This window comes from Lutzomyia longipalpis, chromosome 1, assembly GCF_024334085.1.
Source record: "Lutzomyia longipalpis isolate SR_M1_2022 chromosome 1, ASM2433408v1".
In the NCBI taxonomy this organism is placed as follows: Eukaryota; Metazoa; Arthropoda; class Insecta; order Diptera; family Psychodidae; genus Lutzomyia; species Lutzomyia longipalpis.
Window position 1 is genome coordinate 42,292,002 of NC_074707.1, and position 13,353 is coordinate 42,305,354.

The 13,353-nt window shown below is 34.3% G+C and overlaps 2 protein-coding genes across 5 annotated transcripts; one reads left to right on the forward strand and one right to left on the reverse strand.

The window, feature by feature from the left end:
• The first annotated feature begins 77 nt into the window (after positions 1 to 77).
• LOC129787452 (serine-arginine protein 55) lies at positions 78 to 9,296 on the forward strand. 3 transcript variants are annotated; one of them, XM_055823034.1, is made up of 9 exons: positions 81 to 232; positions 427 to 554; positions 641 to 711; positions 1,352 to 1,444; positions 3,060 to 3,138; positions 7,216 to 7,289; positions 7,752 to 8,039; positions 8,125 to 8,265; positions 8,356 to 9,296. In XM_055823034.1, exons 2-9 carry the CDS (start codon positions 429 to 431, stop codon positions 8,456 to 8,458), a joined length of 975 nt encoding a protein of 324 aa, XP_055679009.1. In that variant the 5' UTR covers positions 81 to 232; positions 427 to 428; the 3' UTR covers positions 8,459 to 9,296. The 3 variants fall into 3 exon arrangements, with proteins under 3 accessions (XP_055679010.1, XP_055679009.1, XP_055679008.1); XM_055823033.1 differs by having other exon boundaries at positions 82 to 232; positions 1,340 to 1,444; XM_055823035.1 differs by lacking the exon at positions 8,125 to 8,265 and having other exon boundaries at positions 78 to 232; positions 1,340 to 1,444.
• Positions 9,297 to 11,050: 1,754 nt separating this feature from the next.
• On the reverse strand, positions 11,051 to 13,273 carry LOC129787450 (two pore potassium channel protein sup-9). 2 transcript variants are annotated; one of them, XM_055823030.1, is made up of 3 exons: positions 13,004 to 13,273; positions 12,488 to 12,911; positions 11,051 to 12,418 (listed from the first exon to the last, which is right to left on the reverse strand). In XM_055823030.1, the coding sequence occupies exons 2-3, from the start codon at positions 12,900 to 12,902 to the stop codon at positions 11,784 to 11,786; spliced, it is 1,050 nt and encodes a 349-aa protein (XP_055679005.1). In that variant the 5' UTR covers positions 12,903 to 12,911; positions 13,004 to 13,273; the 3' UTR covers positions 11,051 to 11,783. The 2 variants fall into 2 exon arrangements, with proteins under 2 accessions (XP_055679005.1, XP_055679006.1); XM_055823031.1 differs by having other exon boundaries at positions 12,488 to 12,905; positions 13,004 to 13,233.
• Positions 13,274 to 13,353: the final 80 nt, after the last annotated feature.

Sequence of the window (13,353 nt, forward strand, 5' to 3'; positions counted from 1 at the left end):
TCAAAACATTTCAAGTAGAATAATTAAGAATCACAAAATTAGACTCAAGCCGGTTCAAACAATAAACTGATTCCGAATCATTCATAAGTGAATCACCCTTTGGACTTTCTTCACAAACTTTCTAAGGGAGTTTTTTTGCTCTGTGAAATTATTGAATTTCTCTGGTAAAATCAAACGGAAGTGGTTAAAAATAGTGAGAAAGTTGAGATAAAGTTCCCAGGAACAAATTGAGGTATGAATATCCTTTGAGGATGTTTTATTTTTCCTGGAAAAGCCGATTTTCTTTTGTGCTTTTTCATGCGGTCGTGCGCCATTTTGTTTTGTGAGCCCCCAAGCTGTTTGAGAAGTCACCTAATTGCGCATTTTCTTTTTTTCCTGCTTTCCTTCGGTGTCTAATGTGATTTTCTTTTTAATTTTCTTTTGCAGAGATGGTTGGTTCACGTGTCTACGTGGGTGGTTTACCATATGGCGTGCGTGAGCGCGACTTAGAGCGCTTTTTCAAGGGTTACGGAAGAACTCGTGACATCCTCATCAAGAATGGATATGGATTTGTGGTGAGTCTCATTGCTCCGGGCGTGGGAAATTCCCGCCGGTGGTTTGTCTAAAATGCTAAAAACAATCTTTGTTATCTCTTTTGCAGGAGTTTGAGGACTATAGAGATGCAGACGACGCTATATACGAGCTAAATGGGAAGGAGTTGCTGGGAGAAAGGTAATTTGCTTTAAATTTTACTTTGGGGAACCTTTTTCCGGGTTGTGGGGTCAGTGGAACCATCTTTTGTGCCATGCAGCCAGAATGGGGAGAACAAAGCCACAAAATTAAGTAATTTGTTATGTTTTTGCTGTTTTGTCACACCGTGTGGGCGTCTTGAGTGCCAAAAAGAACTCAAGAGCTTCCCGGAATGGCGTGCTTGTCTGTGGAAATGATAATTTTTTTTCTGACTCATCCTCAGTTCAGAGATTATTATTCAAATTTTTCCATTCCATCTGGGAATTACAAAAAGAATTAAAAGAGAAAACATTAAATTTATTTTGCACAAAAAAGTATTTAAATTCTCTTCATGATTTTCCATCATTCTTATCACACTTAAAAGGTAATTAAGTAAGAAGAAATATACCTGGATAGCTTAAGTACACAGTCAAGGCTCTCTCTCTCTTTCTCTCTGGCGGCTGGCATATAATTCTTTCGTAAAAAATATCTGTTTTAAGCCCTCAGTTTTGATTAGATAAAGATGTCTGGCGACACTGATGTTGGAAGAAGTTGGAAGCTGACCATATACATTTTACAAAAAATCTACTCTGCTGGTTTCATACTGATCCTGATAATTCATTAAAAATAGGTCTTCTTCCAGAGTCGTTGTAGAGCAGGCTCGAGGCCAAGCGAGAGGTGGGCATCGGGATCGATATGATGATCGATATAGTCGCAGGGGACGCTACAGCGATAAGTAAGTTGATTTATTTCATTTTTTTCTTTGCCTTTTAATTTATGATGAATCATCCCACCCTGAGGAGAATTTTCTGTGGCAGTCAAGCTGTAAGAAATTCTTGTTTTTCATGTTAAATAATTATCCTCTAATCCTTGAATTAAAAAAAAAACGTTTTGATTTTGTTAAAGTCACATTAAAAGTCTCTAAATTGCGGGTTTTGCGTAAAGAGTTTTGATTACTTAGCAACATTTCTCACTTGAGTGAGCTTTAACTGTTTTTTTTTAATGCTTTGGAATGTCTTTTGGAGTATTTCGAAAAGAAGCAAGAAAGTTGATAAGTAAAAATTTGCTCTAAAAATCACAAATTAAGCTAAATGTTATATTTTTTATCGAGAAAAATCAACACATAAAATGTTCTAAAAGATATTCTACGTAAACGTTCTTTTGTCGTCGTTATTCAAAGCAAAAAAGAAGACAATAATGTGCCCAAGAAAGAAACGCAATATATTTGTCAAGACTCTTGAACAAAGCTTTAACTGAATTGCTGAATCGTGTAAAATTACGCAATTTGTTAAGATCAAACGCTTGAAAAAGCAGCAGTGCAAAAAACAGCACAACAAATAAAAAAGTTAATAATTCAAATACAAAACTTATGCCATGATATGCAAATTTTGCTTTGAAAAGGTTATTTTATTTAAAATGAATTTGAAATTGATTAATTTTCGACAATTTAAGGAATTTTTTAAACGTTTATTAATTGAAAAGCATCCATTGAATATTTTATGTCAAAGTTAACGTTATTCAATTAGAATAAAGCTGTGCTGTGATGTTTTTTTTTTTAGCAAAACATCTATTTTCTCATTTTTTAAAATGTATTTAAGTTACTAATCAATGGACAAGCTTTAGAAGAATTATCCTGTTTTAGAATCAAATCAATATCATATAAATTGCTAAAATTATAGTCAATTCACACGAAAAATGCTCCGGAATCTCCAATAATTGAGATCATAAAAAAGACAAAAATTTCGTCAGACATAAGATGGCGGAAAGTGATTTTCTTACTCTTAAATAATAAGTCTTCAAATGTGGCCAACACCGGAAAACTACGTTAAAGGAAAACCTCAAGAAAAATAAAAACATTTTATTTCACCAGCTCTCAAAAGAGACTCCCCTTAAGTCTTATTCTTTTGAAATATTTTGACAAGAATTAGAAGTTTTAATAGGGAAGGTTTTTTCATTTAAACCATATACTTCGGTTGTACAACACTTTAAGTGCAACTATGTTTTATTTATTATTATTTTTAGCTCCTTTTGTATGAGATTTGCTCAGGATTCTGTTAATTCTAATGCATAGTAAAATTAGTTTCTAGTTTTTCCTTACAATGGGGAATCAATCGACATAGAACCCGAAGAAAAAGAAGTTTCTTCTTTAATTTTTCTTAAATAAAATATTTATTTTAAACTATTCAATAATCATTTAAAAGAAAAAAACAACATTAACATAAATTACGCTGAAACTTCAGAAAAAAATAAAGTTCAATACTTAAAAAAAAATATACTTAAGCGCCTATTTAAAACAAAAAGAAAATTAGTTTTTTTCGTGAATTTCAATTTTTTTTTAATCTCCTTTTCAGGTCATCTCGCTACGGACCGCCATTGCGAACGGAGTATCGTCTAATTGTGGAGAATCTATCAAGTCGTGTCAGCTGGCAGGTAAATGGCTAATCCGCGTTATCTTTAATTCTCTTTCAGTGCCTTTCTTCTGTTTTTTTTTCTTATCTATATTTTATGTGAATTGCATAATTTTTTGACTATGTATCTCCCCAAACGTATTTCTAAACAAAAATCTCTGAGTGAGACGCAAGAAAATAAGTGAGAGGGTTTCTCACGTCCATTGGGGGTCTCTGAATGTCTGGCTGGACGTCCTAAAAGAGCTCTCAACCCCCGCGTGGTGGTCAGATGATGATGATGTGGGCGCCTGATGTGATCCATGATGTGGCTCAATGTAGGCAGATGTGGAAGAAGATGCCATCGACGCATCCATTCGTCCTCAAGGGGGCTTCACGCAGTTTTCACGTGATGGTGAATGTGCAGGAAGAGATGATTATGAGTCTTTCACAGGTAGATCATTGCACCATCTAACCCAGCGGCGCTCAGGACGTGTGTGTGGTGGGTCCAAAAGGGTTTTCGTCTTCTGTGGTGATTCTACTTTTCCTCTGGTATCGTCCCTCTGGTGGTCTTCCTGGCCAACCGTGTCCGTCCAAACCAAAAAGTCTTGGGGTCTTTCTCAAATGTGGTCTTCCAGAGAGCTTCCTCCCCTCTCCGTGATGGTGGACATGATGGTGCAATGACTACGGAAAGCTCCAAAAGAGAAATTTCATTCCAAACGCGTTTGTTGATCTTAATTACTTTTTTTTTTTCTTATTCACAATATTCAATCGCTTTTTACTTTAGTTGGTTTTTTTTTAAACAAAAAAAAATGCATTATAAAATTTTCTTTCTCATCGTAATCACTTGAGGACGAATGAAAGAAAAATCAACTCCACACTGACGATGGCATAAATCGATGGTGCTGGCTTTAATCTGATGAAAGATGGATGATGACGATCGCGCGTACAAAGAAAACAAAGACGCACAAACTCTGGGTGTTGCGATAAGGCGTGTACAATCGCAACGAAAAGGCCAAATTGAATGACGGACAAATGTGTGCTAAAAGAGAGAGAGAGGAGGATGCAAAGAGAAGAAGCCAAATGATGTGGGTGATCGACAGATGGCATTGAAATCAAGTTTTGCAAAGCTAAAAAGCAGTCAAAAAAAAGTATTAAATTCTTTTTATAACTTACACAATAATTTCTATTAGAGATTAAAGCAATTGGTTGCTCTGAAGTGTTTCAAAAAGGCAAAAAAGAACAATTATTTTAAATCAATACACTCAGATTAATCAATTGCTTGTAATATTTTCCCCTTTTTTGATTTCATTTAAAAATCCACTCTAATCTTCCTTTATTTTTTAATCTAAACAAAAAAGAATATTCTGCATGCAAATTTTTTCCTCCTCTCTTAATTCAATTTTCATTCTTTCCCCTGTTTTTTTAATTAATTAAAAAATATTGCTTCTGTTGATAGAGCAAAGTGCTTTTGTTTATTTTTCACGAATATTTGCTGGTAAAAAAATAATTCAAAAAAGAAATGGAAGAGGGACGCAATAACAAAATTATTAACGGGTTGTCTTCGAGAATGAATTATGGTTTTATTTTGTTTTGAAGCTCATTTAAATTTAAAAAAAAAACGACGTTTTTTTTTGATGTCACATTTTTATGTCAAAGTACATGTTTCGATTTATTAAGGGTCATGGATTGAAAGATTTTTCATTCGGAAAATTATACTATTTTTACCTTTATGTCAAACTGACAGCTGTCACATTTGCTTCAAAAAATCATCTTTTAAGTCATTTCTTTTAAAGAAAATTCATTACAATTAACATTTTTCTATTTATTTGTAATTTAGAGTTTTTTAATGAAGCGTTTTAGAGATTTATAATAAAATGTCATTTCAATGCCAATTTTGACAATTCCAAATGTCATTTTTGACATAAGCCTAAATGTCATTCTTCAACAACTGTCACTGTCAAGCTTTCAATCACAAAATAAAACCATTTCAAAAACACGCAATCATGCTAAAAAAAATAAAACTTTTCAAAACAATAATAAATTGCAATTAAAAAGCAAAAAAAGAAAAGAAAAAGGATTGAGCATTAGTAAAACTAAATATTAATGTTTCATTCGAAGAAAAGCCTTCTAATTGGGGTCCGGGACTGTGACACACGGGGCCCTAAAGAATGTTGGTGGCGAGTGGTGCGATGGTAAACTAAACCGAAGAGCCAAAAAAAATGCTTGGTGTGCTTCCTTCTCGTGATGTCCCGATTCGGTGGTGCCAAAAAGACGTACCGAGAGACTGAGCCAATTCGGGGGGCCGACACTCTTCTTCTTCTCCTCCTCCTCCGGCGCCAGTGAAGAGTGTGGTGACGATATCTCAGACCGCGTGGCGATTGTTGATTGCCAAATCTGCAAGATGATCGACAAGATAAATTTATTTTCTAGATCATTTTTCTTTAAAAATCCATTTAAAGTCAGCGTAAAATCATAGAGGGGACCTGACGGTCATGTGGTAGCCAAAAAAAAAAGAAGATCCAAAGTAGATGCGATCGTGCACTTGCAGATGCAAATTGACGATCAATGGTGGACGAAGATGACGATCTATGTGCTTGTCCAGAAGAAAGACATCGTAAAGTGCCCTAAAATAGGTTGTTGTGGGCACTAAAAAATAAGAACAGATCCAGCCAAAGTCTTTCCTGGGCAGATGATCAACCAGAGTCATCCACACACAGACAATTATTCTCTCCTCTAACTGTGGGGCCCTTTTCCCGATGACGATGGTGGTGAGCACAGAGAGACGATGTCTGCCATGCCAAACAAAAAAAAAATGCGCGCGATATAGGCCACGAAATGAATCGCTTTTACTGTGTGTGCGTGTGTCCACATCCTGTGACACATTAAGCCCTTGGTGTTGCGCTCTAACTTGATTTCTGACTGAAAAATGAGTACCAAAAAGATGATGAATTTAAAAGAAATGAGAGGCTGATGAAAAGGTAAAAAGCACAATAATGTGTGAATATATTTTAATAATATATAATTTCTGTAATAAGAAATTTGTTACTTAAATGACAAAAAAAATCAATTTGGGTAAGCAATAAGTGAATTTGAAGAAAAAAAATCAGGAAAATCAATTCAATTGTTGCTACCTTAACAAATTTTGTCACAATTATTGCAAAATGGTGATTTTGTACATACTATAGGTTTTTTTCTTTCACATCATTAGAAAGAAAATTAACAACAATATCATTGTAGTTTTCACAATGGATAAAGTTGCAATTTTAATGTGTAAAAAAAAGTAAAGGAAAAAAATTTTTTTCTATGAGATTCGAACTCGCGACTTTTGCTTTGATGCGTTGGCACTTAGCCTATTATGCTAATTTTTTCATTGTGAGCGCTTCAGTCGAAGTCAGACTTTAAATACCAAAAAATTAAATTTGAACAAAAAATGATAAAAATAATAAAAATCAAAAAAATATTTTTGTAAATGATGGTGCTGAAGACTCCAGAAGGTAATTTAATCAACATTAAAACCACACATATCACCGTAAATGAAGGGCGCGATCGCTTAGGGCCATGCTGCTGTGGTGGCAAAAATCTTCCCCATCTCTCGAAGTTGGTGTGTGTATGTGTCTCCCTTGGCCAAGATTCATCATCTCACGATGATTCCACTTTGATGGGTCTTCTTCCTACCCCCCCAAAAAGAAACAAAGACCAAAAAGAGCTCGGCTGGGCTGGATGGCAACTATGAGGCTTCTCCTTCTCTGTGTGACGAAAGCATCTCATCCTTCTACTCACCTTCTTTCTGGACATCTTCAGCACAGTCAAAAGGCAAAAAAAGAATTTAAAAAATTAAATGAAACAAAAAATTGCAACTTTTTCCCACATTCACATTTCGCGATTAAAAAGAACAAGAATTAAAAAAAAACATTCATAATCATAATTGTTTTTTCACAATAATATAGTGATTAATCATATTTTTTTTTATTTTTCTTTTATATATTATTTTGAAAAATATAAAATTGAAAGATTGGAAACGGGGATGTAAGAGAAATTTGTTATAAGGCAAACATTTTACTTTAAATTTCGTTAATGAATCATTTTTATTAATACGTGATTTTTTTTCTGCTGTGTTCAGGACCTAAAGGATTATATGCGCCAAGCCGGGGAGGTTACCTATGCTGATGCCCATAAGCAACGTCGCAATGAAGGGTGAGTTTTTCTTTTATATTATGCGTTTTGTCTTTTATTAATTTTGAGAAAGATTCTAGTCTTTATTTTTTTTAAATATATTTATTAAAAAAATAATAAAGGATGAAATAATATTAAAGAAATCAAGAAGAAAAGAAAAGATTAGATAGAAACTTAAAAATTAAACATATTATCAAAGGCTAGAATCATCAGTTTTTATAAATAAAAATAATGACTGAATGAAAAAAATTAAGACTGATTTAAAACCTTAAGACCGACTTACAAATATTTAGTCAAACTTAAAAATCTTACTTAAAACCTTAAGACCGACTTAAAAACCGACTTAAATTTTTATGCCCGACTGAGTAGTGAATTTCACCCTATATTAAAGGCTAAGACCGGCTTGGGTCACCACAGATTTATTTAAATTTCAAGAATAATTTTTAAATATTTGAAAAATTTTTATGTCTTATTTTTTTTCAGTGTTGTTGAATTCGCCTCAAGTACGGACATGAAGACTGCCATTGAGAAGTTGGATGATACGGAATTGAATGGACGTCGTATTCGTTTGGTTGAAGATCGTCGTTCGGGACGTGGACGTGGACGTTCTCGTTCATCAAGCAGCCGTTCGCGATCACGTTCACGTAGGCGTTCACGATCACGCTCTCGCTCCAAGTCACGCAGCCGCTCCAAGTCTCGTGGACGTTCCAAGTCTCGCGGACGCTCCAAGTCCAAGTCTGCGGCCAAGTCTCGATCGCGATCACGATCAAAGTAAGTTATTGTTGACAAATGTGCTTTTGAAAGGATATTTTGCAGGAAGTTTTATTAACGATCGATATTGAATTTCCTTTTGTAGCAAATCCCGAGATAATTCCAAGTCCAAGTCTCGTTCGCGATCACTTAAACGTGATTCACGCTCACGATCGCGCTCATTGAAACGCGATCGTGACTCCCGTTCACGGTCTCGATCAAAATCCAATAGGAAATCCATTTCGAGGTTAGTTGAATGACATTTTTATGCTTATTTTTTATTTAAAAAAGAAAAATAGTTTCAGGGAAATAATAATTTATTTCTTTTTTTCTTCAGAGATCGTTCTGATCGTTCGGAGGACAAAGATCGCAAATCTCGTTCGGAATCACCAAAAAACAACGGAGGATCACCAGGACAAAATGAAAGTATGGAGGATTAGACGGCTATTTCAACAACATGCGCGTGTTTACTTCTTTTTTCTTTCCTTCTTTCATTAGTAAAAGAAAAAATAACAATACCAATTGCATAAGGATTTGTTGGTAGGGAAACACTTAGAAATAAATTATAAGAATTTTAATTTTGATCACAAAAAAATTTCCAAAATGATTTAATTTTCATCATTGTGCAAATGCACACAAAAAAATCAGAAGGAGAATTATGAATAAAAGAAAAACAAATTGGGATTAAAAATTGGCATTCTGTATTGAAAATAGAAAAAAAGAAAATATTTAAAAGAAAAATTAGAATAAACAGTGAGAAGAAAAATTAGAAAGTAAAAGATCACATTTTTTTTAATTTGTGGTTTAATATAAACTGACATTTATTTAGTTTTAGAGACAGCATAGATTTTTATACAAAAAAAATGAAAGTTTTATTTTTAAAATTCAATACAATTAAGTTCTCTTCACAGACTAACTAGGTAATTATAATAATTATTTTTTCTTTTCTTTCCTCAACACAATATATAAAAAAAGCTCTAATATGTCCTTAAATACATAATAAACATCTCTTTTATTATTTGTAATTCATATAAAATTAAACATAGTTTTAAGAGGAAGTTGAGAAGCGGACTTTATATAGTAAATGAGAGGTAAAGCGTCCTTTTCTATTTTTATGTAGGAAAGGAGATTTAAAATAAACCTGAAGATTAATCCATATTATAGTAGGATACAGAAAGAAGGTGTATTGTGTGAAAACAAAACAAAACATACTTTAAATGTAAAATTAAATAAACTGTATAAGTGGGTACAGATTGAAGTAAAAATTACTTGAGAATATTTATGGTTTTTTATTTGATTTGGATTGACTTGAGGGTAATTCTTTTTGGGAAGTTTTCAAATCTTTTGAGGTGCAATTCGAGGATTTGTAAAGCTGGTTCATTATCCTTTTTTGAAGAGGATTCTTCCTACAAGCTTAAGTCTACTGGAATGGAAGTAGCAACGGACTTGTTTTGGACACGAAAATTGATTATTTACAGAGAATGCTTTCTATAACTTTTTAAAGGATTTTACTAAGAATCATTAAGATGGTTTTTCTTGGAACAAGTTTCACGGATTTCAATCTACTAATTGACACGACAATCCGTTTTTTTTTTATTTTGAAAAGTACAAATTATCTCAATTTGGTTTTCTTTTCATACATTTATTCTAAATTATTCTTTCGATTTTCGATTTTGATATCAGCCGTCATTAGGCGGTTCCTTTGGGTCAACAGAGATTTATCTTAGCCAAAATGAAAATATTTCGCCTTATACAAGAAAAAATCAGGAGTACAGTACAAGTCCACATTAAAAAATTAAGTTAGTCTTGCAATCAGATTAGGGATTGAGACTACATCAGTGTAGGTACTTATTGAAATAATAAGTTTTACAGACCTATATCTTAAGTCGTGATTACACTGTTTTACATAGGATTCATAACTTAAAACGCGGCTTAAGCTCTAGATCTGTAAACCCCATAAGAAAGCAAAAATTGATAGATTAATTTCAAGTTAAAAGACAAAATTGATCACAATGAGAAAAAATAATTTTGTTGTGATCTCATAATAGATCTAAATGTCTGAACATCATTTGCACTCTTTTTGTAGGATCCGTCTTTGGACGACTATATTTTCGTTCTTTCATGAAGTTCAAAAAATACAAATTTATTTATTTTATTTGAATGTATTTTATAATTATTTCTTTCCGTATTACCAAATTTAAAAATTAAACTTATTTCAGTTGTTGCTAATGGAAGTATTTTAGAATCAATCAGAATTTTTTTTATCGAGAGTTTCCATAGGACTTTTGTCCAACCTTTTGTGTTCGCACACTTAAAAAAAATATTTTTTAATGTCGCTTAATGCGTTGAAAGAGATCTCTACTAAATTTAAATAAAAATCTTATTGTATGTGGGCCTTTTGAGTATCTTTTCCATTAATTTTTTTAAGTTTCGCTTCATCTTCATTTTCGTCTGTAGTAATAGAAAGATTCCTAGATTCTCATGCTCATCTGTACCTATTGCTTTTTCTACTCCCGGTTGGAGGTACCTGTTTAGAGGTACATACTCACTCACTTACTCATTTAAATTTAATTTATTTAACTTTTCGTTATTTTTTAAATTTCAATTTGTCACATCACACTATTCTCTTGTAAATGTTATTTTTTGTATGTAAATCACATGGAATTTTAAACCGCAAAAAACTTGTAACATTTTTTACTATTTGTTGTATTTTTACGTTCTTTGCAATCAATTGCGAGTGCTCTTGAGCCAACAAAATGAAAATTTAAAGGTAAAAATTATTAAGAAAAAACAAAATTGACCACTGTGATTTCATTTGATAATAATAATAATGAAAGTAAAATTCCATTATGCCGCCTGATTATGATTTTTTCATGCTGTTCTTTGGGAAGTAAATTATTCGAATTCTCACCATTTTGTCTAACCCATATTGTTTAAAATCTTTGACACAAATTCTTTCTAATCCGTGAAACATTGCTCAGCTCATTTTATTGATTAGATTCCCATATTTCCAGTAAATATATTAAATTATCTTTATTTTTCGATTTTTTTCCATTCATGGGCTGTGAGACCGTTTTAGCAATAAGCCCTAATTATGCTGTTTTCATTATTTTGGTCTGATTTCTCACCGATTGGAAAAATTTCAATAACTTTCAATAGTCGTCAATTGTTCAATTTCCCTTTTCGATGTTTTGTGAACTCACGTAAAAATGTAAAAGAACACGTATATTATAATTCTTTTCAATTTAATCATTAGAGAAATAATTGAAAATTATTTTGCCCACGTGTTCTCTTACATTTTTACGTGAGTTTGGTATAATTAAATTTCAAAAGTATTGTAAAAAGGATTTTTTTTCGGAACAAGTAAAGTTTTTAAATTGTTTTTCTTGATCTAAATATTTCTCAAAGAACGATTTTCTCTAAGTACCTACATACCTACATATTCAATTCATCCAAGTCTTTTAGTTTGATAAATCCCCCACAAATCCTAACACCTATCAAATAAAAAAACGAAATAAACTTATTATTATTATTATTATTATTATTATTATAAAATCTCCTTCCTAACAAACATTGGCATTATATTTACATTTGGCCCCTCGACAACGCACAAGCTAAATATTTATTTTTTCCTTCTAAAAATCTCATCTAAATATTTTTCAACATTTAATTGTAATTGAATTTTCCCGGAATTGCACCTCAAAATAGATTTATTTTTAAAGGTTTTAAAAAGGATTTTTTTGAGGACTTGCCTTTTGGGAGCTTTCACACGGAAGCCCTCTCCAAGCTGAGAGAGCTGGTGATGATGTCTGTGGGATGGTAACCTGGATCGAGGAGAAGTTCGTGATTGATGCATCCTGTGCCACCGAGGCAGGTGCACGAGCACACGGACATTTGATCATCAATCTCCGGAGGATTGCAGTAGTTGGGCTGCCCAGGTGGCCACTTCTCGCTCAAATTCACATCACTCTGATACGCGAAGGTGTGCCCAGCTGCGATTTGAGCTTCTGCCTCCTCTCGACGAATATCCTCCGCGTTCATTGTCATGAAGCGCAGAACGAGGAGATTTATGCTGGCTGCCACAACGGCAAGTCCGAAGAGGATGAAGACGAGACTTAGGGCAACGTAGCCGGGCTTATTGATGAGTGCTGAGTCATTCTGAAGTGCCACGTAGTCCCCGAAGCCGATGGTTGTGAGTGTGATGAAGCAGTAGTAGAAGCTCTCGAAGTAGCTCCAACCCTCGTAGCGACTGAACACAGCTGCCCCAGTTGTGATGATGATGGACGAGAGGAATCCCGTGGCCATCATGAGATTCATTTCTGTTGCTTCGGTTTCCTTGCACCTCAAATACCGCTTGAAGCGTCGAATAACCACGGATGCGAATTTATTGAGACGTTCACCTGCAAAGAGGATTTTTTTTAAATTGTGCTTTTGGGTACAGTGAGGGTCGTGGAAAGAATCAGACTAACCAATGCTCTGGAACATAACCAGGCCCAGGGGGATACCAACCATGGCATAGCCCATGCAGAAGGCTTTCCCCCCAATGGTCACAGGTGTGGAGTGACCGTACCCAATCATAGCCAGCACAACAGTGGCAAAGTAGAAAGCTCCAGCAAATTTCCACTGTGGACCAGCTTTGTGGGGCTTATTCTCAATGATGACAATCTCCAGCATGCGATAGTCCTCCTGGCTGATGTTGTACTTCTTCATGAAATTATTGCGAACACTCTGTAGGAATTCCCAGCGCTTACTCTCCGTCTCGGATTCGAGGGCATCGAAGACAGCCGCCCCAATCAGGAGGTACGTGAAGGTGCACACGACGAGCGAAAGGGTACGCACATTTTGTCGCTTCATTCTGCATTTGACAAAAATTCCTCCTGGCATTTCCTGTAGCTACGAAAAAAAATTAATTTTCCTTCATTTTTCTTTGTTCGAATAAAAAAACGGAAAAATGATCGGAAAATTATTAAAGGGAGTGTTCTCACCGCGACTTTCAGTGATGCACCATCTTTTCCCAACACACTCTCATACTTTTCTGCATAGATTTAGCAACAACCAGCCCTAATTTCCACAAGAAACTCCACAATGATCACACACCTCACACCCACCACGGAAAATCCTTTTGCTTTTCCAGGTGCAAAGAAATGAGAGGAAAGCCAAATGCGGAAAGTGAAGTGAAAAATTGGCAAATGGAAAGAATATTATCTGTGAGACTGAGCAGAGGACAAGTATTGATTTTCCTCTCTCGCACCCTCATCCCACCCAGAGAAATCCACCGTACGAGCTTTTCCGAAAAAGGGGGTGGCTCAGCACGAGAGATAAAACGCGTAAGCAA